Raw genomic sequence first — 25,872 nt, forward strand, 5'->3', positions numbered from 1 at the left:
AATCTGCCTGTGACTGTATTGCTGTTAATACGCAGACTCATTCTCAAAAGTGCAATTAGTCACAGCAAGGATGGATAACTTCCAACCCTTATTTTTCCCCATGGTGTACTGTTTGGGACACCAGTAAGTCTTCACTAAGCTTTACATTCTTGTTGTTTAAAAAGAGGCAAGACAAAAAAACAAACTCTGATCTCACACATTCTGATAATGTCAATAGGTCTTTATCACATAGTTTTTGCCTGGAAGCCTTTTTCTTTAAAGGACAATCTCTGGCAGAAAAAAAAATGCTCTGGATTGGTATGAACAGATTTAAATTGGAGAGGATAATAGTTTTGCAGAAAGTACAGGAGTACAGGTAGTCCTCTACTTACGATCGCCATTAAGCCAAAAATGTCTGTTGCTAAGCGAGACAGGTGTTAAGTGCATTTTGTCCTATTCTACGACCTTTCTCGCTGCAATTGTTAAGTGAATCACTGTAGTTGTTAAGTTAGTAACATAGTTGCTAAGTGAATCTAGCTTCCCCTTTGACTTCGGTTCACGTGACCCCAGGACACTGCAACTGTCATAAATATGAGTTAATTGCCAAGCGTCCAAAGTTTGATCACATGACCCCAGGGATGCCGCAATGGTTGTAAGTCTGAAAAATGGTCATAAGTCACTTTTTACAGTGCTGTTGTAATGTCAAATTGTCACTAAATGAACTGTTGGAAGTTGAAGACTACCTGTAATAGAAAACAAATTAGTTTGTACTGCTGAAATCACCTTGTTGCCTGAACAGTTATGCTCTGAAAAGGCAAGCTCAACTACTGGGACAGAGAAAGGAACTCTGGATATTTTAACAATTTGGAGATTGATTTCTATCATTGCACAATTGTTTTATAAATGTATATTAATTTTGAGTGATCTCACAGATGCTTAGGGAAGTTGCTTCTCTATTACAGTTTCATTAGCCTTATAGAACTTTGGGATTTAAGAATGTGTACCTTTTTCTTTTTCCCAGTTATCTGTGGCAGATCCCTCTTTCTTATATCACAAACAATGACAGTTCATCCCTCCCTTTTCAGACATACTTACTGGATAAAAAGACAGGTATGCAATTTGTTTTTTTTAAGTTAGAAAATGCTGTACTAAGAGCAAATTTCAGTGGTTCTAACATGGTCCATGTTAAGTAATTAAGCTCCCCATTAGAAGAGCGAGTATGCAGAGAAGCGTAATGAGAGTGATATGGAATAACACGCACAAACCAGCATACAGAGACACTGAATAGTATAAAATATAGTAGTTTACTATGTAGAAATATAGAAGTATTCAGAGTCCGGTTAACTGTCCAAGTCATACACGGTTCAGTAATTCAGTTATCAATATTCTCAGTTTAACACACAAAATATAGCTAACAGTTGCAAACCAATAACTCAAAATACACCTGATCAGTTTCTAACAAAACAGAGAGAGAGATCTAACAACCATTCTGGCTCCCTCTTATGGCTGCTTGAGGTAATTAACCAATTAATCTCTTAAACATTTAAAGTAACAGTAATATAATCATAGCTTAATATACATTGCCAAGACAAGCCTAGGGTTACATCCCTAATAGTCCAGTCATAAAAAGCCACATTCCAGTCATCATAAAGAACTGATACTTTTCCATTGATTAACATGTCTAAAGTAAAAATGACAGAGCTAATTACAGGTGGAAGGCGGGTGGATGGGCTTAGCATGTGCGCAATGGCCAAATTGATCAGTGATGTATAAAGGCAAACATCTCTTCAATGGTACCTTTTACAGACGATGTTAGTAGAGACTAAAGAAAGCTAAGTGGATAATATATTTTAAGTTCTGAGGATATATGTATATATGTATATATTTGTAGATTTTCACAAGTGTAGGTATGCTGGTCTTGTTGTATTCGGGTCTTTTCCCGTGTAAGATTGAGATTGTCTTGGCAACATTTCGGCGAGGTCTCACTCGCCATCTTCAGCCTGGTGTTTTCGGCTTTGTTTGTGTGAGTAAAGTGTGGTCGGAGCTGCCGTCTTTCTATAAATCTTGGTGGGGGTGTGTGGAGTGCTGGCTTTGTTTCAGTAAGTGGATTGATTGGCTGTGTAGTTGTATCATGATTGGTAGATTGGTGCTGATTGGTGCTGGCTGTGTGTCCGTTGTTGTTTTGTGTTGTAACGGCCTGGGTGGTGGGTGGGGCTCATTTGTTGACTAGGGCTGGTTTCCAGATGTCTGATAGGCGGGAGGTATCGTCACCTTTATTCATGTTGTGGGAGTGTTTCGCTATTTCGATAGCTTCCATAATTATTCTCTTGTTGAACTGTTCAGTTTTGGAGATTAATTTGGTTCTTTCAAAATCAATTTCATGTCTTGTAGCTTTAAGGTGCTGGAAAAGGGAGGAAGTTTTTTCTTTTTTTCTTACTGCATTCTTGTGTTCTGGGATGCGTGCATTTATTCTCCTATTAGTTTGTCCTATGTATGTTGCAGGACAGATTTTGCATGGTATTTCGTAGAATCCTTGGTTTTCTAGCTAGAAACCCCAAAGACAAAATCCAGCTAGACTTTCTCACACATCTCAACAGCCTACACCTCAAAATACAATTCACTATGGAAATAGAAGCAAACAACCAACTTCCCTTTCTGGATGTCCTAATCTACAAAAAACCCAATGGCTCTCTAGGACACACCCTCTACCGGAAAAAAACCACACCAACCGCTACTTAAACACACAATCCCATCACCCCCTGCACAGATCATCTCTGTAGCCAAGACTCTCATCTCCAGAACCAAACGCCTCGTCGACAAAGACCACCTGAAAACTGAATTACACACACTCACAAACGTATTAATCTCCAACGAATTCCAAAGAAAAACAATTACCAACCTAATCCAAAGGGAGACTCCTCCCAAGAACCGAAACACAGAACAGGACAACGGCATTGCCCTCCTCCCTTACATCAAAGGCACCACAGATAAAAATCAGCAAAATTCTCCACAAACACAATATCAAGACAGCCTTCAACACTGACCAAAAAATAGCCAACATCTTAAGAAACCCCAAAGACAAAATCCAGCTAGAAAACCAAGGAGTCTACGAAATACCATGCAAAATCTGCCCTGCAACATACATAGGACAAACGAACAGGAGAATAAATGCACGCATTGCAGAACACAAGAATACAGTAAGAAAAAAAGAAAAACCTTCCTCCCTTTTCCAGCACCTTAAAGCTACAAGACATGAAATTAATTTTGAAGGAACCAAATGAATCTCCAAAACTGAACACTTCAATAAGAGAATAATTATGGAAGCTATCGAAATAGAGAAACACCCCCACAACATGAATAAACGTGATGATACCTCCCGCCTATCAGACATCTGGAAACCAGCCCTAGTCAACAAACGAGCCCCACCCACCATCCAGGCCGTTACAACAAAAAACAACAACGGACACACAGCCAGCACCAATCAGCACCAATTTACCAATCATGATACAACCACACAACCAATCAATCCACTTACTGAAACAAAGCCAGCACTCTACACACACACACCAAGATTTATAGAAAGACGGCAGCTCCGACCATGCTTTAAGCTGAAAACACCAGGCTGAGGATGGTGAGTGAGACCTCGCCGAAACATTGCCAAGACAATCTCAATCTTACACGGGAAAAGACCCAAATGCCACAAGACCAGCATACCTACACCCCGTAAAAATCTATGAAAAGATATATATATATTATGACTCTTCAATTCAATGTCTGTCTCTTTACACACACACACACACACACACACACACACACACACACACACTGTCTGTCTGTCTGTCTGTCTGTCTGTCTCCAATTGTGACCGTCCAACTTAAGAAAGAATCCCGAGATACAAACAGGCTGCTTATTACTTGGTAGATAGTGGTGTCCTTCCTCAAGCAGACACAGCACTAAGACCATGTGTTTTAATAGCTTATTTTCAGCAATTCCTGAAAGTATTGCACAGCATCAGGGCTTTGTAAGTTCAAAGAAGGACAATGACATCCATCATTTTTAGTAGATGCTTCTTGTAAGTTTTCTGCTTATTGTAAAAGTTCTGACAAAAAACTCTGAAAGCAGAGTTAGGAAATGGAACTTGTTCTTAACACAGGAACTGCCTGATACCAAATAACAGAATTCAAAAAGGGGCAGTTCAAAGCTTAGACCGATTGCTGTGAGAATAAATACAATAAATAAGAGTTAAACTGTGATATTGAAAGTAGCAGGTGAACAGATTTTATTTTGCTGAAGTGTGCTTACTGTGTTTCCCCGAAAATTAGACCCAAATAGAAAATAAGGCCTATCATGATTTTTTAGGATGCTCATAATATAAGCTCTACCCTAAAAATAAACCCCAGGTAAGATTGTCAGCCAGATGTACGCATTTAGTACCATTTTTCCCTGAAATTAAGAACCGAATCAGAAAATAAGACCTAACGCATCTTTTGGAGCAAAAATTAATATAATACCTGACCTTATTTTTGGGGAAACTTGTACATGTTAACAAGCAAATTTGACGAGCTGTAGCTTTTGGAGGAAGGTATCTGTATTGGGGACTGACCTGTGAAAATTCAGTTTATGCAATGTTACTACTCATCAAGATGTCCTTTATAGCACTGAACAGGAGCTACTTCTCCCTGCAAGTACCCCTGATTTTCTGTAAGAAATACAAAGACAAATGACTGCCCAAGTATTGTCAGTCAATAATGTTTAACCTTGTGAATACTTAGCAATTAGCATTGATTTAAGCTGATGCTTTTTTTCTTTTTTTCTCTCCTTTTCTTTTTTTTATCTAGGTGTAATTGAGTACCCTCATGAAATAGAGTGGGTGAAGTTCAATGTGAATGGAAATGGTTACTATATTGTGCACTATGATGATAATGACTGGATTGCTCTAATTCAACTACTGAAGACAAATCCCAGTATTTTTGATCCCAAAGACAGAGCCAATTTGATTCATAATGCATTTTTTCTGGCTGGGTAATGATCCAAAATGAAATTTTCTTTTTGTCAAATAAAAATTTAAATATAAAATATTCGGCTATCACAGAGAATCGGATATACACCACATTACAATGTTTTAGAGACTCAGGAACATGGTGAAGCAGAAAAATACCAGTTCCAGTTTAGAATTGTTTTTTGGGGGGAGTTAAATGAATCTGGAATTTACTACAAAATAGTTGAACAGATGTCAATAAGACTGTAGTTATAGCACTATGGATCTTCTCCCTCCGAATAGCAATTCCAATAATATGAATTCATAAAAACCACAAAAAGATTAGAAACAACATTATTCTTAAAAGAGCTAAGTGCTAGGAGACTTCAATTTTAAATAGTCACACACATGTAAAAAAAAGAGGTGGCTATTTGATTATACAATTGTGCAGCCATATTATTATTATTATTTTTTACCCTGGCACAAAAGCCTCTGTCTGATTCGTTTCCAGGATGAAGTACATAGCTTTTGATTTGATCTAAATTGAAGAAAACCAGGGATCTGCCTCCTCATTTTGTGAATGGTGCGCATCTAAGCCAAATGTGGCTCATGATTGAAAGCACATGTACGTGTCCCAGGTTAATGTTGCAGTACCTAATTTGGGTTGATCACCGGAACCAGAGGTTTAATCTTCTGAGATTTCGGGCTTGTGCTGGAGCCCATCCTCGGGGAACTTCTCTCTTCCCCTGTAAATAATAAATAAATCTTATAAATTGTTTGCAAGATGCTTGCACAACATGCAGGGGAAAGAAAGGAAGAAAGAAGGTAGAAGACCAACTATATGGCACACCCTGTCAAAAACATTTAGGAACCAATAGAAAGCAGCTTCTGAGATCTGCAAGTGGGTTTCAAACACTGCCCAGAGGCTACCATATGAAGATAAACCATGCATTGCAAAGATCGCTTGGAAATACTTCTAATGTAAATTTACTGGATCCCCTGCATGGATTGCCTGTGTGACAATGTAGGACAGACGGGGGAAAAGCTAACCACCGGTTTGCAAGAACACATGAGTGGTCAGACAAGGAGATCCGAACCCATCGATAGCATCACATTGCAACCAACAAGGACATATATTTAATTTCACAGCTACTAAAATTGTTGGCCAAGCAAGTACAAAAATAGCCAGGGAAATGATTGAAGCCTGGGAAAGTGCCCCTTGTCAGTCAACAAGAGTGCTGATTTCACAGAATCAGGCACCACATAAATACTATGCAAAGAATAGCCCCCAAAAACACACATTCTGATGAGAGAGAAATTCTCTGAGGAGGACTCTAGCACAAGTCTGAAAGCTTGGAAGGCCTAACCCCTGGTCCCGATGTCTGGCCCAGATTGAATTCTTCTAAATGTATCTTAGAATGTTTAACAGTATAAAAAAGTTCATAATGTTAGACTTCATAATGGCAAAATTCTATTGTTTCTTCATAGTTTGGTTTTGAAAAGAAAAACCTTAAATGGGTTGTTTCTCAAAGATTATCATATAGACAAGGTTCTCTTATCCATAATTTCTTTCCACCTTGACAATCTATTGATACTAGAATGAAACTAGCTCAGAATGCATTTGGAACGATATATTTCAGTTTTAAAAATATAAATTTCCACAAGTTTTCGCAGTATAAATCTTTATAATATTAGAATTAGAATACTACTCTAAAACTTTTTTCTGATCTCTTTAGGGTAGGAAAAGTCCCTTTGACCTTGGCTTTCGATCTAATAAACTATATCGTGAATGAAAGCAGCACGGCTCCAATCATGCAAGCTTTACACCAAATCAGTCGTATCTTCAATTTAGTTGAGAAACGGGGAATGCTGGATCTCTCAGCCAGAGTGTTGGTAAGTTCTTGAAAATAGGAAAACAACAATTGTGTGATAAGTAGAAAGTTGTACAGGTAGTCCTCCACTTACAATAATTTGTTTAGTGAGTGTTCAAAGTTACAACAGCACTGAAAAAAATGACTTAAGACTGGATTTCACCCTTACGACTGTTGCAGAATCCTTGTGGTCATGTGATCAGAATTTTGGTGCTTGGCAACTGGAATGTGTTTATTACAGTTGCAGTGTCCCAGGGAGGTGGGATTGCCATTCGTAACCTTCCCAGATAGCTTCTAACAAGCAAAGTCAGTAGGGGAAGTCAGATTCACTTAACCACATGATTCTCTTAACAACTGCAGTGATTCGCTTAATAACTGTGGCAAAAAAGATTGTAAAATGGGGTGCAGCTCACTTAACTATCTTCCTTAGGAACATAGATTTTGGGCTTAATTTGGTAAGTCGAGGACTTCCTGTATTACGTCATAGGATAATGTCTGAAATGATATGTAGCATTCATTTTATTTTTGCTTAAAATACTATGCTTTTAATACTTTATAATTTCATCTACAGGTGGTGTTATTTAAAAACACATTGTAATGACAAAGACCATCTGCTCGTAACTGCATCCTTTTCTATCTTGCGTAAATGAATACGGCTTCTTAGAACGGAAGAAATAATTTATGGTTTCTTTAATTTCTTCATGGTCTCAATATTTTTAACTGCTGTCTCTTCTAGTACTATGATCGTGAGAGGAATACTATAAATCATATGTCCAATAAATAAATAGGGTTCTGTGATGTCATAATTTTTTTCTATTTAACATTCTGGATTTCTAGTCCAAATTCATTCACCTTCATATTGTATCATCAAATTAATGTTACACAATAAATTCTGAGTGCCTAGCACAGGGGTGTCAAACTCAATTTCATTGAGGGCTGCATTAGGGTTATGTTTGACCTCGGGGCTGGGGTGGGCATGGCCAGCTTGATGTCACTCACGTCAGGGGCATTTGCGCTCTGCCAGCGAAAAAGGGGTCCCAAGCTGTTTTCAGCCATGACGGCTTCCTGCCACCCTCTGCCAGTAAAAACTGAGCCCAGGGGGAGCCACACGCAGCCCACCCCCCAAGCTCCATTTTTCTGGCAGAGGGTGGTAGGAGTCCATCATGACCGAAAATAAAGCCTGGGAGGGTTGCGCACGGCCCTCCCGAGCTCTGTTTTCGCTGGCAGAGGCACTGCGGGCCGATCCTTTGCTGTTTCTAGGGCAGCCCCCCAGGCCGGATCTAAGCACTCTGGGCTGGATCCAGGCCCTGGTCCTTGAGTTTCACACCCCTGGTCTAGCAGATCTCTCACACACATGGGATCTTTGATGCTTGCTTTGGAGTTGGTATAGTTCTGAATAGACAGGCTGTGATAATAGTTGACAGAAGGAAAGGAGAATTAGTCAGGTTTTGCTCAGATCTGTGTTCTACATCATTTTTTGTAGATTTTGAAATTAGTCATAGCAGAATTGTAACAAAGCTTTTTCTACTGACCAGTGGTAATCTTTTTTCTTTGCTATTTTCTAGTATAGGATCGAAAAATTATTTGGAGAGAAGATTAAGCAAGAAACGTGGAACGATAATAAGACCCTCTCGGAATTAGAGCTACAGTCAAGTCTACTAAATTTTGCCTGTTTCTATAATTTAGGAATGTGTAATTCAACTGCTTCTAATCTATTTATGATGTGGAAGGACTCCAATGGGACACAAAGGTAAATAATAATTTTTAAAAACCTGACTTAAATTACCTTTCTGCTTAGACACTGAGGCATTACTTCACCACCCTTAAAAAACTTTTTTAAAAAATCAGTATATATGTGGAAATGTTTATCTTTTTCATTGGGAAAGAAATTTTACTATGGGTACACAGTGAAAACTTGGCACTTCATATGAAAACAGCCCCAATTTTTGATGCTGATTACAGGTCACACTCTGCCTTAGGAAGAAATCAGTGGCAAATCATTTATTTAAAAATTGCCCAAAACTGCAAGGGCTAATCCAGGCAGTTGCCAGGAGTCAACATTGACTCAAAGGCATGCACACATATAAAAAGAGATGTAACAAGAATAGGTTGCCATTCTTCTAAAAACAGGTTCTGTAGAAGTTCTCAGTTGTACTTCAGTAGCATAGCAAAGAATGGGAGCAGGCTGGTATCCACCTAATATTAATTTATTTATTTGATCGCTGTTACAATAATCTGAGTATTCCACTATTGTTCTTTTAACCCTTTGCACTCTTCTCTGTCAGACTTGTCACAGCACTTGGAAGAACAAAAAATACAGGGTCCAGCTCAATGTCTGTCAGAAATTACTATTGCTCAAAAGAAGACATTTATGGTTCCAAATGTAAAGCTTGACGCTGAGAGACAGGAATCACCTATTCCCAGGCCTATTAGACCTTTCATGGCATCTCAGTCTCCAGACCCTTAAGAAAATGTCTAAATGCCAATGACTTGAAAAGACAGGAAATATAAGCCTAGATTTTTTTTAAAAAAAATTAATCTATCTGAGCTTGGTTTGTGAGAAATTGCTGAATAACCAGTTCCTGAACAGAGGGTTATTGTTGGGAGAGATTTATAGCTTTGCCTCTGTGAAGCCTGAAATCAGAAGTTCAGTTTTGCTGGTAGTTGCAGTTGTTCTTGCTTGGTTCTATCTGGGCCAGAAGCCAATATTTGAAGATTTTGTGAGCAACAGAGTGTGTACCGTCAGCCCAGTATTAGGTTTAGTGTCTTTGCCTTTTTTTCCATTTTGCATAACAAAACGTAATTATGAGTAGTAATTAACTTTAGTTCTTCATTCCTAAATGTCTGAGAACAAGAACAAAAGACTGAGAACAAATGGCAAAGAAGTAATGACTGAGAACATGAAAAAGATTACCCACAAGGGGAATATTTGCGTTCTAGTACAAATTACTCATCATATCTAAGGGCTTAACTGGAAGCAGTTAGCATTTATACTGTTTTTATGTTTAACATGGATGTTTATATGAGATTCTAAGAATACATATATACTTATTCTTTTTCTATGTCTCTGCAGCTTGCAGACAAATATTATGAAGATCATATTCACAGCTGGAGCAAAAACTGAAGCTGGTTGGCAATTTCTTTTAAAAATGTATTCGTTTGTGAATTCTGAACCAGAAAAACTCAAAATTCTTGAATCATTGGCCAGCACAAGTGATGTTAAAAAACTCATCTGGTACAGTTCCTCCTCCTATTACCATATGCAGTACAGTTTTAAAATTGAAGATTTTAAATCTTAAATAAAAGTCAGTTTTCTAGTTATGGTCAGTAATCACTGATATAATTTATTTAAATTTGATTGCTATAGATTCTCCGTGTCATTGCATAAAGAAGTTAAGAAAGTACATGAACATTTAGCATGCTTTCTGTAATCTTTCAAATCTTTTACATTTAATGAGAGTAGTGCACTGACATCTGGGTTAATGAACAGATGTTTTGGCTTATGAACACCTGTGTCTGGGGAACATTGTTTCTTCCCTTAATTATATAACTCAATTGCTTTAAAGTTGATAAAACAGATTATGCTTTCTATGCTTTCTTATAATTAGAATATTCAGACATGTGCAATTGCAAAGTTTTAGATAACGAGCATCATCAAAGTGGCTGTGAGAGAGATGGATGGTCTCTAAATTTAATAAAGTCATTCAATCAATCAAGTTTCTAATCTTTTACTGAGACTAAATAAAAAGGGTATGTTTTGCTTAAATAAACAAACATAAGAGGTTCTCAACCATACAATGGGATTTGGTGAGCTATTTCCTAGACTCAGGCTCTTGCTCTTACTTGACCTGATCACCGATGATCCCGCTCAGACAAATCTATTTTAAATAGCTCCCTTCTTCTCTAGGAGCTGAAGAATATTTCATACTACTGTGGTCTGTGCAGTAAATATTATACTGCATTGATTATCTGTATATTGAGAACTTTGTCTTCTACGAGCATGCTCATGTTATAGGACACTCACTCACACACACACACACACACACACACACACACTTTATCTTGACTATTAATACAAAGTGTCGTGTATTCCTTCATTTTTGAAGCATCTGACTCCAAAAGGATTGTTAAAGCTGCTTTAGTGTTTTGCAAAAGGGTTAGGGCTATACTTGTATGTGCATTCATTTTCATTCATCTTCTGTTTTACTATATATTAGAGTACTAGGAGATTTGTGATCTGAAACATTTTGTTTTGGATGTTCATGAAATACCTTTTATGTAATCATTTAAATGGGAGCCGGTGAAATGGAATCCATGTATGTATCATTATAGTCCAATAGTGTATATGTGTGTTTATATGTATGCAAATAATCTTTTGTTCATTCAGCAACTATCCACAGTTATGGCAGTGCTGAAATTATAGGTGATATAATTCTCTGGAAAAAGAGAATATACATGCCTAACGTGCAATTTTGTTGTTGTTTATTTCATAGGTTAATGCAAACAAGCCTGCAAGGAGTTGTCATCAGATCCCAGGATCTTCCAACTGTCATAAAAACTATCAGTCAGAATTTGCCTGGACATTTATTGGCATGGGATTTTGTCAAAGAAAATTGGGATCAGCTTATCAAAAAGTAATGCTTTGCTTGAATTCTCATTATAATAATTCCTTGTCCCCTATATGAGTCAGCTATGAAACAGATAGTTGCTAACCTCTGACATGAGTAAACATTCTCTTGGGACTCACATTGGTTTCTTACATTGTCCAGTGTGCCCTTATCACTGTCTCTAATTAATACTCAATGAGGGAGATAGTTCAGCACTGAGCTGTTTAAAGACATTTTGATTTAGTTCATGGCAATATGGTATCTTGTGACGAACATGACAATTAAGAGCCTTTACTGTGGTCTTCTCAATTTGGTACCTTCCAGATAAATAAGACTACCCAGCATCCTTATTTTAATTTAATAGTAAATTGGATGAGATTGATTTAAATTCTTCTGTACTCCAGATAAAGTGTAATTCAGATGCTGCTATCTGTGAAAGAATGGGAGAGCATATGTTTGATACTCTGCATTTTCTGGAATTGTGAAAAATATTGAGCTTATTGATGATTTTACAAAAGTTTTTCTTGTGTGGCTGATGACAAATGTAACATAACTGATTTTGGAATTTCCCCGAACCTCAAAATTGGTTAGATGTTGTACGAAATGTTTTAGATAAATATTGGTAGCCCTTGATTTGCAACCATTCATTTAGCAACCTTTTAAAATTACAACAACACTGAAAAAAGGGACTAATGACTGGTCATTGCACCTACGACTGTTACAGCATTTCCCCCCCCTCCCCCCAGTTTCATGATCAAAATTTGGACCCTTGACACTTAGCATTTAGGATAGCATTCCAGGTCATATGGCAGGGGTGTCCAAACTTGGGAACTTTAAGACTTGTGGACTTCAACTCCCAGAATTCCCCAGCCAGCCATGCTGGCTAGGGAATTCTGGGAGTTGAAGTCCACAAGTCTTAAAGTTCCCAAGTTTGGACACCCCTGTCATATGGCTACCATTTGTCACCTTCCCAGCTGTCTTCCAACAAGCAAAGTCAATGAGGAAGCTGGATTCACTTAACCACTACATGATCCACTTAACAACGGCAGTAATTTGCTTAGCAACTGTGGCCAAAAAAGTGATAAAATTGGGTATGACTCACTTAACAACCGCTTTGTTTAGCAATGGAAATTTTAGTCCCTGTGAAGGACTACCTGTACAGGTTAGTGAAACATGTATCAGATTAACATAGATTAATGACATATATTACTCTTGTTCCATTGTTTTTAAATTTCAGGTTTCATCGTGGATCGTACACTATTCAAAGCATTGTAACTTCAACAACGTATCAGTTCTCCACACTAGAACATCTGCTAGAGGTTAGTTGGATAAATTGTTCTGAAAGAATTGTGGAATAATACTGTCACTGTAGAAAGGCAATATGTGATGCAGATTAAGATTCTAAATTATAGCATTGCATCACAATACAAATAGTTGTGTGAGGACAAAAGATTAGGCCCATACATGAAGGCTTAATTTAACTGATTTATTGCCAAAAGCCTATGCACAAGAATCAACTAATGGTCAGCACTGGTTACAGTTAGATAAGGGTCAACAACAGTGAAGGAAAAGTTGGACTTAGTTCCTTGGTGGCCTTGAGGTCATTTTATGTGATCCCTCTTTTCACTCCTCCTCCTGGCTGTGCTAGTCCTTTTTCTACAAGATCTGTCTGTCCATCCACCCATCCATCTATCACAGGGGTGTCAAACTCACGTTGTCATGTGACATATTGGGACTTTCCCCCCTTCGCTAAACTGGGCATGGGCATGGCCAGCGCGTGACATATCCAGTCCATGGGCCAGGAGTTTGACAGCCCTGAAGTATCTTCTATACTTCCCATCTCGTGAAGGTGATTGATTATAGATGGCTTACAGTCATATAATTAAAATACAATATAAAACCTTAAAACGCTAAATAGCAACCATGCATTTTAAGTTAAAATTCAATAAACCAAAATGGGAAGAAGCGAACAAATTGTGCACGGGGAGGAGATGAACTCTGTCTAATCCATTAACCACTTCCAAGATGCCACTCCCTCATTGGGATTCCAGGCCAAATGGCAGAACCAGGCTTTCAAGTTCTTATGGAAGGCGAGAATTTTCATAAAGATTTTGGGGACATGATAATGTGAAAGATCTTTTCTGAAATTAGAGAAATTGTTTCTAATAGGGAGTCATTGTGTTTGTTCATTTAAGATAATTATTTAATGTCTTGCATTGTGTGAAATAGTCTTGATTTCAAAATTACATTTCTGTAATGTAATTAGAGCTGAACTATAAAGCACAAATAGTAAATATGTAATGAAATTTTCATTTCCCATCAATTTGCTGATACATTTAGATAACAGCTGGTTGGGTTATTTTAAATGTTTAAGGGATTATTTCTTTTCATTGCCTTGATATCTTTTTTCTCTTTTTTTAATGTGTTATTTTTCTTTAGGTTAAGTCATTCTTTGAATCAAAGTCAGAGGAAACTGCTCAGTTGCTGTATGTTCAAGAAGCTATTGAGACAATTCAACTGAATTGTCAGTGGATGGAAAAAAACTTGGCACCGCTTGAAAAATTGCTATAGTAATCATAATTCTCTTATAGCTTGTATTAATCACTAGGAATGCTGCAACTCTTGATCTTTTGCTTTTGCAAAAAAAAAAAAGTTAAACATGAGCAATGCAATTTTTGTTTTTTGCACTGTGAGAGAGGGTTGTAGTTAGCTCAGGGTTAATCTCTTCTGAATTCGCTCTCTTTGGAGTATTTGTGGACTGGATATAATTGCTAATAAGGGAAAAGCTCATTTTGACCAGATATTTACATCAAGCAAGGATAATACAATAACTTTTAAAATTTTAGTACAGTTCCCTTTCATTGTAGGAAAATGGAATTCTATTTCTACTTATAGAGTACAGTTTTACTTAATGAAAAACCAAGAGAGCAAGACAAAACACTCCTAAGACCTGCTTTTTCTTTGCAAAATTCAGTTTGGTCTTTCTCACTGTGCATAGTTTCCTGAATTGTAAATAATGTCTCTGTTGTAAAGCATTTTTTATCACCATTATAAGCAGTGGCTAAAACACAATAAGGTGAATAGGGGAAATAAAAAGTAAGATTTGGGGAGTTCTGGGTGTTGATTTATCTAGGTATTTTCTAGAAATTATGCAAATAGAGTTTTTAAATTTGTCTACAACATGGCTAGATGTTACTAGTACTGTGTACTGAATAAGTTAAATTACCATTTGTAAACATAAGTAAAATGTTAAGAGAGCTAGGCTGACCTGACCATAGAGGTTTTCAAAAAAGTTATAAATTATAGGTTGGAGAATGTTTTATACAGTTTTCAGAGTCCAGCTTTGTTTCTCCATTTCACATAGCTTCCTAAAAGTATGTAATACACTGATTCAGCAATTTCAGAATAATTGGTTTGGGAATTGCCTGGTTTTAATTCCTTCCAATACTGCCCTGAAGTTTCCCATTTTTCTGTACATAGATATTTCTGAAACTAGATCATGCCTGTGCTTTGACCAAAGTAACTATTTGTTAAATTATGAGACATGCTGTTTGTGTCACCCATCCTTCTTCTAAAACCTTTCACTGAAAATAAAGCATGCCATATTATTATAAGAAATTATCCCATACTTGTGAAACTCTTCTACCCTGTGCTAACCTTTATAGTAAAGTAAGAAATTGGCATTTGAGACATTATTGTCAACAATTTTTCTATGTTATCCAATATAATTCTAAAATCCCCCAATAAAATATTACATTATAACAAGAATTGAAATAAAAACAGATGAAAAAAATTGAAATGTGTTGATTTAGGCCAGCTTACCCAACTTGTTGGTTTTTAAATGTTTTAGAACTATAAATTCCAAAATATTTAATTATCATGTTAATTATCCCAGTTCTGGGATTTGTACTTCCGACACATCTTAAAGGGTGCCAGATGGGTAGTGCCTTCAATCATTTGAACAGCTTTAGAGTACTTTTAGTTTCTAAATTTGTTCCTATCAAAGAAGATAATATAGGAAGCTCTTTCTTCAAGCAAATATAAACTTCGAAAGGTATGGATCCAATTTGACACAGCTTTTGAGACATGCCTTTTTCTCAGGATTGGAAAGGGGGGGGGGAAATCTCACTTTTTCCTAAAATGTATATAGATTCTACTATAAAAACAATCAGAAGATGGTTCTTTGTTTCAACATTTTACTACTGATTTTACTTCATGTTTAACGGAGGATTACATACTCTGGAACATTTTACATCTTATTTCTGTGCCATAAAATCCATTGTTTCATAAATCAGTATTAGGTAGTGTGTTTTCATTCTTCATAGGTATTCCAGAAATTGGATATAAGTTTGGTAAAGCTGATACGATCTTTGTGTTACAAATAATTCCAAGTGAAGGACATTGCTGAAGAATATACAAAATTCAATGTTTGAAGCACTTTGGGAGCAATAGAAAATAGTTTTCTAGATTAAGAGAAGCATTTGAACCAATTCTGCTTAGTTATGAATTTAATGTAAAAACATAAATTAGATAAGTTGTTTTTAATTATATTTGAAGTGTATTGAAAACAGAGAAAGAAAAATATATATCTAGTTTTAGTACTTCTGATTCTCTAATATACTGTTTTCATTGCAAGTGAATAGCTCAACTCTTAATTTTGTTTGAAAATAGCTCCTCTTGATAGCCCCCAAAATGAATTGACTTCACAATGTAAAGAACATCTAACCTGGTTGTTGGAGAATGTGAGGTTTGCTATATTTCTCTCATATGTTTTGTTTGCCAATTACATTTTTGTATATTTCCTTCCTCCCTCCCTCCCTCCCTCCTTCCCTCCCTCCCTCTGCTTTTTTGTTAGATCATCTGACATTTAAAATTATATGTAGTTGTGTTTGCTACTGGAAATGTGAACTGGACTTGAAAATGTAGCACACACATGTTCTGAATTAGAATATTTTATTTTAAATGAAAGCACTGATATTTTGAAAATACTTTCAATTATTTATCTTTTTTAAAATAATTGTGGCTTGGTTTTGATTTACATTTGATTAATTGTGCTCAAATGGAGAAACATATTTAAAAATAATAATGTATAGATTTGGGATTTGGTCCTTATGAAAGCACTTATTTGCTTCCAACAAAGTTTGATTTCCAACAATGGATAATCTGGAAGAGTTGGGTTTTCTGTACATATGTATTTGTATGTATATTAAAACCATAAATCATAGATTTTATACTTTAAATATAATTGTCTTGAGTCCATTCAGAAGAAGACTTTTGTGTAATAGAATGAAATGTTTTTATCAAGTTAAAAAATTAGTGGTGACTTTAATAGAGTAGAGAATTTTTACTACATCAAGAACTAATTAAAGTAAGTTGAATGTCCTCAATTTTCTTTATGGCTTCTTACCTTAGAAATGCCTGATTCTAAATCTTGATCAAAGCTTTTGTTCTGTTTTGAAATCTTAACATCTTCTATATGTATCCTGTTGGAAGTGGCAGTGTATTTTGTTTTGATTTTCCACTCCTCAAATCACTTGCTTTACTATAGAAATACAGTGTAAAGTTATACAAACTATATACTGTACGTCCAATCCCCCAGTTAGGTTCAAAACTTTTTGTAGTAGATGAGATTGGTATTGTGGAAAACATGAATGAGATCAATTGGTTGTGCTTTCAATCTGTTTGAAAACATAGTTCGTGTGCCTTAAAATACAAGTATTGTACAAAATATATAATGAAAGTCTGTTTTTCTTAAAAGCCCTTCATAGTTAAGAATCTCGATAATTTTGAAGATTAGTGAGAGCTATAATGTTAGCATTTAATCAGTGAAGGAAAACCTTTTTGTTCAACTTATCAACATGTCAATTTGAATGTCTAAACAAAACAAAATGGTTTTGATCTTTATAGCAATGAGTCCCACAGGACTTTAAATAGCCAAGGGTGTTGTATATGAATGGCTAGTTTATTCTCATTGGTGTTAAGTGTATACTTAAAATGCACATGGAGCATTGTGTGTTTCTTTATGTGTTTGCATTGAAGCATTTTATTAAAGAGATAATTAAATAAGGCTTATCCCAATAATCTGGCTTTGTGGTTAAAATGTATAACTCTCTATATTTGAAGCACATCTTTTAAGTCTACAAACTTTGGAGAAATACTCAATTATTTGCATCTTAAATATGTTTATAAATACATGCACACCAATATATGTGTATAACACAGATAACTTTTTTGCCTATTTTATTTCACATTGAAAGACTGGGCCTGTCTATTATATCATCATAATTACCCCAAAAGTTTTCATTGTGGTTCTCAAAAATCTGTTTGGGGAGAAAATTATTAGATACATATAACAGGGGAGTCACTATAGTAGCTATATTTACTTTTTTTAATATAAAGGAAAATATAGTTTTTATCCTGTCTCCACATGTTAGATTTTGGAGGATGAAGGCATACTACCAAAAGGCCAAATATAACTCTTGGTCCAAAAAATAGTCCAGATCTACTGTACACATGTATGTGCCTCTTTCTCAAATGTTGCACTGGATAAGGGGAAGGCATACACTAACAAGAATAGGATTGGTATGTTTGTTCTTCTCTCTACATATTTGGCTGAATACATAGAGTTCAGCATATACAGCATAAAGTAGACCTACTCCAATATTTAGAATAAGTTTTTGTTCTGTTTGAAATAGGTGCCAGACGTAAAATCCAAATTTGTATTCATCCTAGAATTCAAAATTGTCAAGTTTGAGCATTACAGTTTGTTTTCTTGTGACATTTGGAGACAAATTTCTCCTGTGCCATTTTATGATCTCTATGGAATTTTGAAAAAAAAACTTCTATGCATAGTAATCTATCATTTAATTTGTGATTTGGAATTGTTGTGTGTGTTCCAAATAATATTTTTGAAAAGATATTGCATGATGGTTGTTGTATGGATATGTGTAAAAGGGCCTTAAAAGTGCAGGTTTCTTTGTATATCTGTAGCTATATTGTGGCTGTAATTCTGTCAAAATGTACACAAAGCAATCCAGCCATTTAAAATTGTCCATCCCCAAAGTAATTTTTTTTTTACTTCAAATAGTGAAACTGCTTTATTTTTGAATGCTCTCAAAGACTGTAATTTAACTGTAAATGTAATATTAGTATCTTTATACAGCTATGGGAAATGGAATTCATGTAATAGATCTTGCTGCTTTTAAAAACGGCCTGTTCCAATACAGGTGAAATTGGACATGCACTGTGAGGCTAATACTTGAAAGAATGTGGCCTTATTTTATTTTAATAACATCATGTTATATTGGATGCTGACCCTTACATATTTATATGACTGTCTTCCACCTGTTCCGTGTTAGAACAATCCTCCCTCTAATGATAGACTGGCTTTTAAAAATCCTTCTGGAAGATGTTATCTTTCACTGCACTCTGAACTTCTAAAAATTGCTTCATTTAAGAATACATTTTTGTACATATTTCACTAATGGTTGCCCCCATACCAATGCTTAGATACACGCTACTTAATTTCTAATTCAAATGCTAATTGATAGTCCTCCAAACATGCAAATAGCTTTTTAAAAATGCTTGCTGATATTTTATCCATTATGTTTATAATGTTTTATCCCACAGTAAGATATTTAGCCAATTAAAAATGTTGTTTTGCCATACTCTCAGGTCTTGATATTTAAGAACTTAAGCCTCCTAGGATGTTACTAAAACCTGCAATTTGCAGCAAAAATGCAGATCTTTACCCATGACATCACCGCTTTGATCAAAGCAATGGTTGAGCATCTTTTTTAGGTTAGTCATGGCACATGTAGCAAATTACTGTTGAAATGTAAGACTTACCTTGATAAAATGTGCAAGAGTATGAGGAAGTTGGAATGAATTACTTGAAAGCCACTGAACACTCTTAATTTACAGGGTCTTAGAACGGATGGATTTAAGAGTAAATTTGCACCAGATCTGTGGAGAGATTGTAGTTCTGTTGATAACTGGAAGCTGGCCTAAATAATGGTAACATCAAAGCAGTTCTGGAACATAAATATTATTGGACACTAATCCCATCCCACTGAATGGGATTAGACTTCTCTGTTGATATCTATATAGAAAGCATAGCATACATTTTTATTAAAAGAGTAACTCCCAAGTTGTACAATATTTGCCTTGAGGAAGAGTATTTTAGAAAACAAGATGTGTGTTTATGTCTTTATATAGATGTACACATTATATGCAAATCTGTGGGTTTCCTTAATATGTAAAGAACAAATGAAAGCCTATTTTCTTATACTTTGAATAAAATTGTGGTGTGTATAACCAGCACTGACAGAATGGCATATATATTGCGAACACAATTGCATTTTTTGTGAAATAAAAATAAAACTATTTAAATATTATGACTTTTGTATTTTTGTGACTATCCTATGTTTTTACATAAGTAGAGGTAGTTCAAACCCATTGCTTGAGGCTTCATTTTTATTTAATTTTTAATCAGGTTCTCTTTTTAGAAAAAGAGACTAAGTCACCGATGTAATGCATTCATTGGTTTACGGGACAATTCACTGTTGTCTTTTGCAGACATTTTTTTTCTTATTCTACTCAATAGTTATGCCAAGTGTTAACATGAAACCCACAAAGCATTTTTCTCCTTTAAGTTCTTCGAATACTGCTTCACTCCTCCACTGATGTTGGGGAGAGAGGGGATAGCAAATTTATTGTGATCCCAGTTGGTGGCTTAGCATCTTTTCCTGTTCACTAGCCAGAAGGGCCCTTCTGCTCATTCTAAATAACTCTTAAACAACCACTGATTGGTGTTTTGCTTTTGTATTGAAAATACTTATAACAGCTTTTCCCTACTTGGGACTTTGGATGAGCAGGAATTGCAGAATTTCAAGCAGCATGGTCAAATGTGGGAAGTTGGAAGTCTTTACATATAACAGCATGAGGAAGGATGCTAAAACTGAAATGTTTGGTGTAGTGTCACTCTAAAAGAAGCATTGAGCTACTACAGTGGTGTGGTATAATTTTTCTCTACCCACATAAGATAAATTCCCCATACCCATGTTTATCTAAACACTCACTGCTTGTGCTCCCATCATCTTTGAGAAGGAAGTATGTATCTTAAAATATTTCTGTTAGCGTACTGAGTTATAACAAAGTCATTGATATGTGCTATGAATCTGTGTATTAAGACTATTCACATTATCTATACTCTGAACATGTATTATAAATATGCTCAGGTTCATTGTTTATTATAAATCACAATGAACCTAGGGATAGATCTGAAGACTTAGGTAGGTGTTAAAGCAGCAAAAAGCTATCTCTGCTGACATTTTGAGGGTGTAATTTGGTATGTTTTCCTTTTTCAATAATTCTGCTAATCTAAATACAACATTGCAATAAAATCTCTGACATACAGCCTAGTGTGAGCTTATTGTTGTCAAATCCTACAACGTATTGACTAAGGACTGCCTGCTAGTATCCATTTTCCAAATGGCTTGGAAAACAATGCTGAAACAGTAAAGCATGTTCACTCCCATTGAAGTGTTGTCTAAAGCGAGGCTGACATAATTATTGCTTCTTTGAGATATATAGTATATAAATTGATTAATAACATTGAGGTCAAAAGGTAGAAAATCCCACCAGCCTCCGATCTTGGAAGTAAGTCTTCTAATAAGTAATAACCAATTTGCTACCTTTCAGGTCATCCCAAATAATTGATCACATTCTACCTAAGGAGAGATGACCTCATCTAGGAGAATTGGACCTTCCAGATCCAGAAATGGTGACAAGAAAAATAATATTTGTGAGGAGGAAGGGGACACACAGTTCCTAAATTCTTTTTTCCCCAGTTCCAGAGAACTCCCCTGCATTAGCAAATGCAGGTTGAGAGTTTTTCAACATAATTTAATATAGCTTTTAAAAATGATTTCCACACAATAAATAAATAAATAAAAAATTCCTAGCTTTTCCCTCTTAGCATCCTTTCTATCTCTAATGAACTCTTTGCACTCCCAAAAAGTTGACTATGTGACCTACATTTTTAGTAGATAAAAGTTTGTGATCTTTGAAATTAAAACACGAGCTGTGTTTATACACGACATACTTATCCAACAGTCAACTGAATTATGGTATGTTAGATTTTGGGGAGTTACTATCATCAACTATTCTCACAGGCTCAATGTACACATTACAGTCTAAAAATGATTGCCAGATCATATTTAATATGTTCAACAAACCACGTTGCAGCTTTGCAGAGATAAATGAAAAGATTTATTCCTGTTTTATACATACTGCCACTTTGTGGGTGGTAGATTTGTTTTCTCTACACTTTTCTTGCTGTTTTGTAATCATGACAAAATGAGGACAAAAAGGATTTGACATCCTGTGTGGCCTTCATGTGAACCACACAGGAAGAAAAACCACATTTTTATAGCCTTGTCCTACCAAGATCTGATAACTGTGTTTAATTATCGTTATAACATTCAAACCAGCATCACTGAACCTAAATGTAAAAATAAATAAAAGTTCTTTTTTTTCCTTTCAAGTGCTCCCACCTGGAAATGATAGTTAGCCAACCTAACCTCTATTTCTTATATTGCTCTCCTCAAAGCAAGTCATTTTCTGCACCTGGAAGAGATGATGTATTGACTGGATGACTGATGGGAAAACTTCAAGACATGAAATGCTTACATTGTAGTTATGCTAGTCACTCTGAAATAAACAGATCTACTTTCCACAGGGAGAGCCCCTTCAACTATCCGAAATCTCTTACCTCAATATTCTTTTTCCTGTGTGTGTGTGTGTGTGTGTGGTTTTCAAATATGACTCGAATAACCTCATTGTATACTACAGTTAAGCTACTTGGCTTTTCAAACTTGCACCGTGAGTTTTCCAAAGTTACTCAGATTTGCACAAGGATATACATTCCTTAATAAACTTAAAGCAAAAGAAACTATGCTAGGGATGTTTGGGGGGAAACACCCCTTCAGTGTTATTGAATGGGATCAGGAGCTCACTTAAAAATTGTTAACATCTGTATTTCAGCACTCCTAAATTTAAAAGCAAGATTATTCAGTAGCAGCATAAAAGTTTAACATTTTTCATCTCCCAAAACTCATGTATTCTCCTAGCATTAACTCTGTACCCAAGATATGTTTGGCAAGTTTGAAGGCATTTTTTTTAAAATTCTGAATCTGAAGTTTTCTCCTTTCACTCAAGAAGTAAGCATTGGTCAGCTAAGGTAGCCTCTCATTTAATAGTTCCAAGAGAAACTTAAGTTTGTGCTACCTCTTGTAGCCTTCATACATTCCTTGACAGGGCAGTAGCTGTGACCAGCTGGTGAGATCTATTGATTCAGAAGAAACAAAAAAAAAATTCACTCTGAGTCTTATTTCTGAATTTATAATAAGTTCCCACTTCAGAACTTACATTAGTACCTTGTTTTTCTTACATTTCTTTCACTTTTACATATGTAAGCTGCATATATTCCATTTATGATTCATATATTGGGTGATCTTACAATTTTTTATTCTTACAGCATCTCTTGGTCTCAGAGATCTGATTTAGTTCTGTTATCTGATTTACAGGAAAACTTTAGTAAAACTGAGAAAATGGCTTGAATTTAGGTTGTCAGCCCAGTTCCTTGATCAGTCAGCAGTATGGCCACATGTAAACCAGTCTTTTGCAATGTTTCTTTTCAGTCACTTGCATGTTCTTCCACACTACATACATATATGAAGATATGTATGTAGATATAAGATAGTTTATACAAAATATAATGTGTAGTCAGTTTTGGTTAGTACATTGTGCTTGTGGCTTGTAATGTCTTAGTATGGGATGATAATCCAGGCATTCTGATTTCTAAACTATATATTTTTTGTCTTAGAATATTAAGTAAATTCCATGAACTGGCTTAGATTAGAACAATGTATGAACAGACCTATACTTGTTTCTAAAGTTTTCCAATTGATGCTACAAATCAAGTTGGTTTATACTAGGCCTGAGGAATTTGAACCTCCCCCAATGTTGCTGAGTATCAATTGCTTTCCAGCATGCCTAATGGTAAAAGATGGTAGGAGCTGTAACTCACTAACATCTGAAATAATACCTATACTTTTTTTGAAAGAGTGAGAGTCTGATAGTCGAAAGATATAGGATGCAAAATAACTATCCCATATTTAAATTATTAAATTTATTCCCCCATTTCTTCCAAAGAGGTTAATATAAAGCAGGTAGACTTCCTCCCTCTATTTTAACCTCCAATGACACTCTGGTTGGAAAATACTATGTAGTTTAATTAGTTTATGGCCCAGTGCATATTTGAGCCCAGATCTTATTCCAACATTAACTCCTGCCAGGCTGTTCTTCATTGTCTGATGCAACTAATTTTGTATACAGCTAGAATAAATACAATCTCTCATTAAAACCAAATATTCCCCCATTCTGATCAATTGTTTTTGCAGACAAATCCAGCAAGGTTGAATTAATGTGCCCTTTAAATGTTATGTAAAATATACAATCATGTGCCTTTCAAATGCAACATCAAATACAGTATAATAATAATTAACCTAAATAATTACGTTCACTTTCATTTGGGCTTCAAGGAGCCAAGTTTGAGGTATGGGTTCATGATTATACATACACCTTTTGCTTGATCCCTATTAAAAAGGGAACAGGCTTTTTTTCACCATTTCTCTCTTTCTTTCCTGATGCTATCATTCATTCCACTCTGAAACATAAAACCACAATGCCTCATCTAGCCATACCCTTTTGTATGCATTTATATATCCGGATGTATATGTTAACTCCTGGACCTTCAATATCACATTTCATGGAGCTGTTTCACTCCTCCACATGGTACATATTTCTATTTTAACATCTGACTATTGTATATGTTTAAAATAACAGACCATGGGGCATTTAAAAGAAAGTAAAATAGGGGGTTTAAAAATTGTATTTAAATACAGACAGAATTGGAACCGATTGTTTTTTTTTTGTGTGTGTAAAACGGTTGCTATCCAGATTTATTTCAAATGAATGATTGTCTCTTACAATGTTTATTGTCTGACTATAACAGGAATGGAACTATCATATGCCTTTCCAACAAGTTGCTGAAATGCATAGCTAGTTAGCTACATACTGAAGATATGTCTAGCTCTCTTATTATTAGTTAAAATGCTTCTATGTGACTATAAATGCTCATGTTCTTAAATTGAAAAATATATTCTTTAAGATAGTATTATTCGATTTTTATCCTGCCTTTTTATGTATATTATGTTCAATTCAAGGCAGCAAGCATACCAGAGGTGGTTGCTCCCAGTTCGGCCCGGATTGGGCAAACCAGTAGTAGCGACGATGGGAGGCTCCACCCACCCACCCAGAAGCTTCTGTGCATGTGCATAAGCGTGGCATGCACACGCGCATGAGAGAAGCAGTAGTAAAACAATTGGAAATCCACCATTGAAGCATACCTAATGCTTCTGCCTCCTATTTTCCCAACTACAATCCTGTTTGGTGAATTGGGCTGAGAGAGAGTGACTGGCCCAAAGTCACCCAGTTACTTTTTCATGCCCAAGTTAAAACTAGAACGCACAGTTCCCTGGTTTGTACTATCATAACACCGTAAAAACTATTCTAAACACCTCCTACTCTCCCTCCCGCTTCTCCTCCTCCCCCTTCTCTCCTCCTCCTCAGTATTCTGAGGCATAATCACTCCCATTCACTTCAGCAAAGTTTCAAATATTAAAAACAGAGACAAAGTAATGGCTGGGGGCTCTGTGATCTGATGTACAGCACCTCTGGTGAAGCTGAAGGATTAATAATCAATAAAAGTATTTGCATTGTTTTTTGGTTTTCTGCAATACTGTAATATACCTTACAAATTTTCCTCTATCTTTTCCTTTTCCTATAGTAAAATACAGCTATTTTACTATTCATTTAAAAAAATCAAAAAGTCAAGTAAATCATAGGAACAGAAACGTGGTCCAGGGAAAGGAAAATAATATCTACAAGGACCTAAAAACTTCCTGGGTTGGATAAAGCTATAATTATGATTTTTATCCTCTTCATATAATGAAGAAATAGAATATGCCATGTGTCACGGTTCCAAAGTATGCAAAATATAAGAGGAAAAGATGAAAGATATGAACAGTAAAAATCTGTTGATGACATACATTCTGATTAAGAATGAAGAAAGAATATTTGTTTCAGTAATAAGGGCTGTTGTTTAAGTACATTTGTAAATACATTATTTATTAGGTTTATATCTCAGGATATCTGAAGAGCCATCTTACCTCAGTGAGACTAGTCTGCAATACTCGCTCCAGCGGAAGGGTGATGTTGTGGACCTCATTGGCCAAGGAATTTCATCTAGCAAGATCAAGTAGAAAAGCTGTGAGCCTGGCCCTGTGGAACATTCTACCACTGGAAGTGAGAA

At 35.7% G+C, this 25,872-nt stretch overlaps 1 protein-coding gene and 1 long non-coding RNA gene across 4 annotated transcripts in view; one reads left to right on the plus strand and one right to left on the minus strand.

Moving 5' to 3' along the window:
- The window catches only part of LNPEP (leucyl and cystinyl aminopeptidase), a 68,477-nt gene extending 48,649 nt beyond the window's left edge, over positions 1–19,828 (plus strand). For all 3 annotated transcript variants that reach the window (XM_081944604.1, XM_081944603.1, XM_081944605.1), the window contains 8 exons: positions 1,001–1,089; positions 4,818–5,001; positions 6,694–6,850; positions 8,394–8,578; positions 9,902–10,063; positions 11,322–11,462; positions 12,673–12,754; positions 13,875–19,828. In XM_081944604.1, coding sequence (XP_081800730.1) covers positions 1,001–1,089; positions 4,818–5,001; positions 6,694–6,850; positions 8,394–8,578; positions 9,902–10,063; positions 11,322–11,462; positions 12,673–12,754; positions 13,875–14,006 — 1,132 coding nt within the window. In that variant the 3' untranslated portion in view covers positions 14,007–19,828. The remainder of the gene's footprint in view (positions 1–1,000; positions 1,090–4,817; positions 5,002–6,693; positions 6,851–8,393; positions 8,579–9,901; positions 10,064–11,321; positions 11,463–12,672; positions 12,755–13,874) is intronic.
- LOC309387789 lies at positions 18,554–21,994 on the minus strand. The gene is made up of 2 exons (XR_014174666.1): positions 21,729–21,994; positions 18,554–19,400 (listed from the first exon to the last, which is right to left on the minus strand). It is a non-coding gene; the product is annotated as an uncharacterized lncRNA (long non-coding RNA).
- Between the last annotated feature and the right edge of the window lie 3,878 nt (positions 21,995–25,872).

The sequence above is a fragment of the Natrix helvetica genome (genome assembly GCF_964273705.1).
Source record: "Natrix helvetica genome assembly, chromosome: 2".
NCBI classification, from domain to species: Eukaryota; Metazoa; Chordata; class Lepidosauria; order Squamata; family Natricidae; genus Natrix; species Natrix helvetica.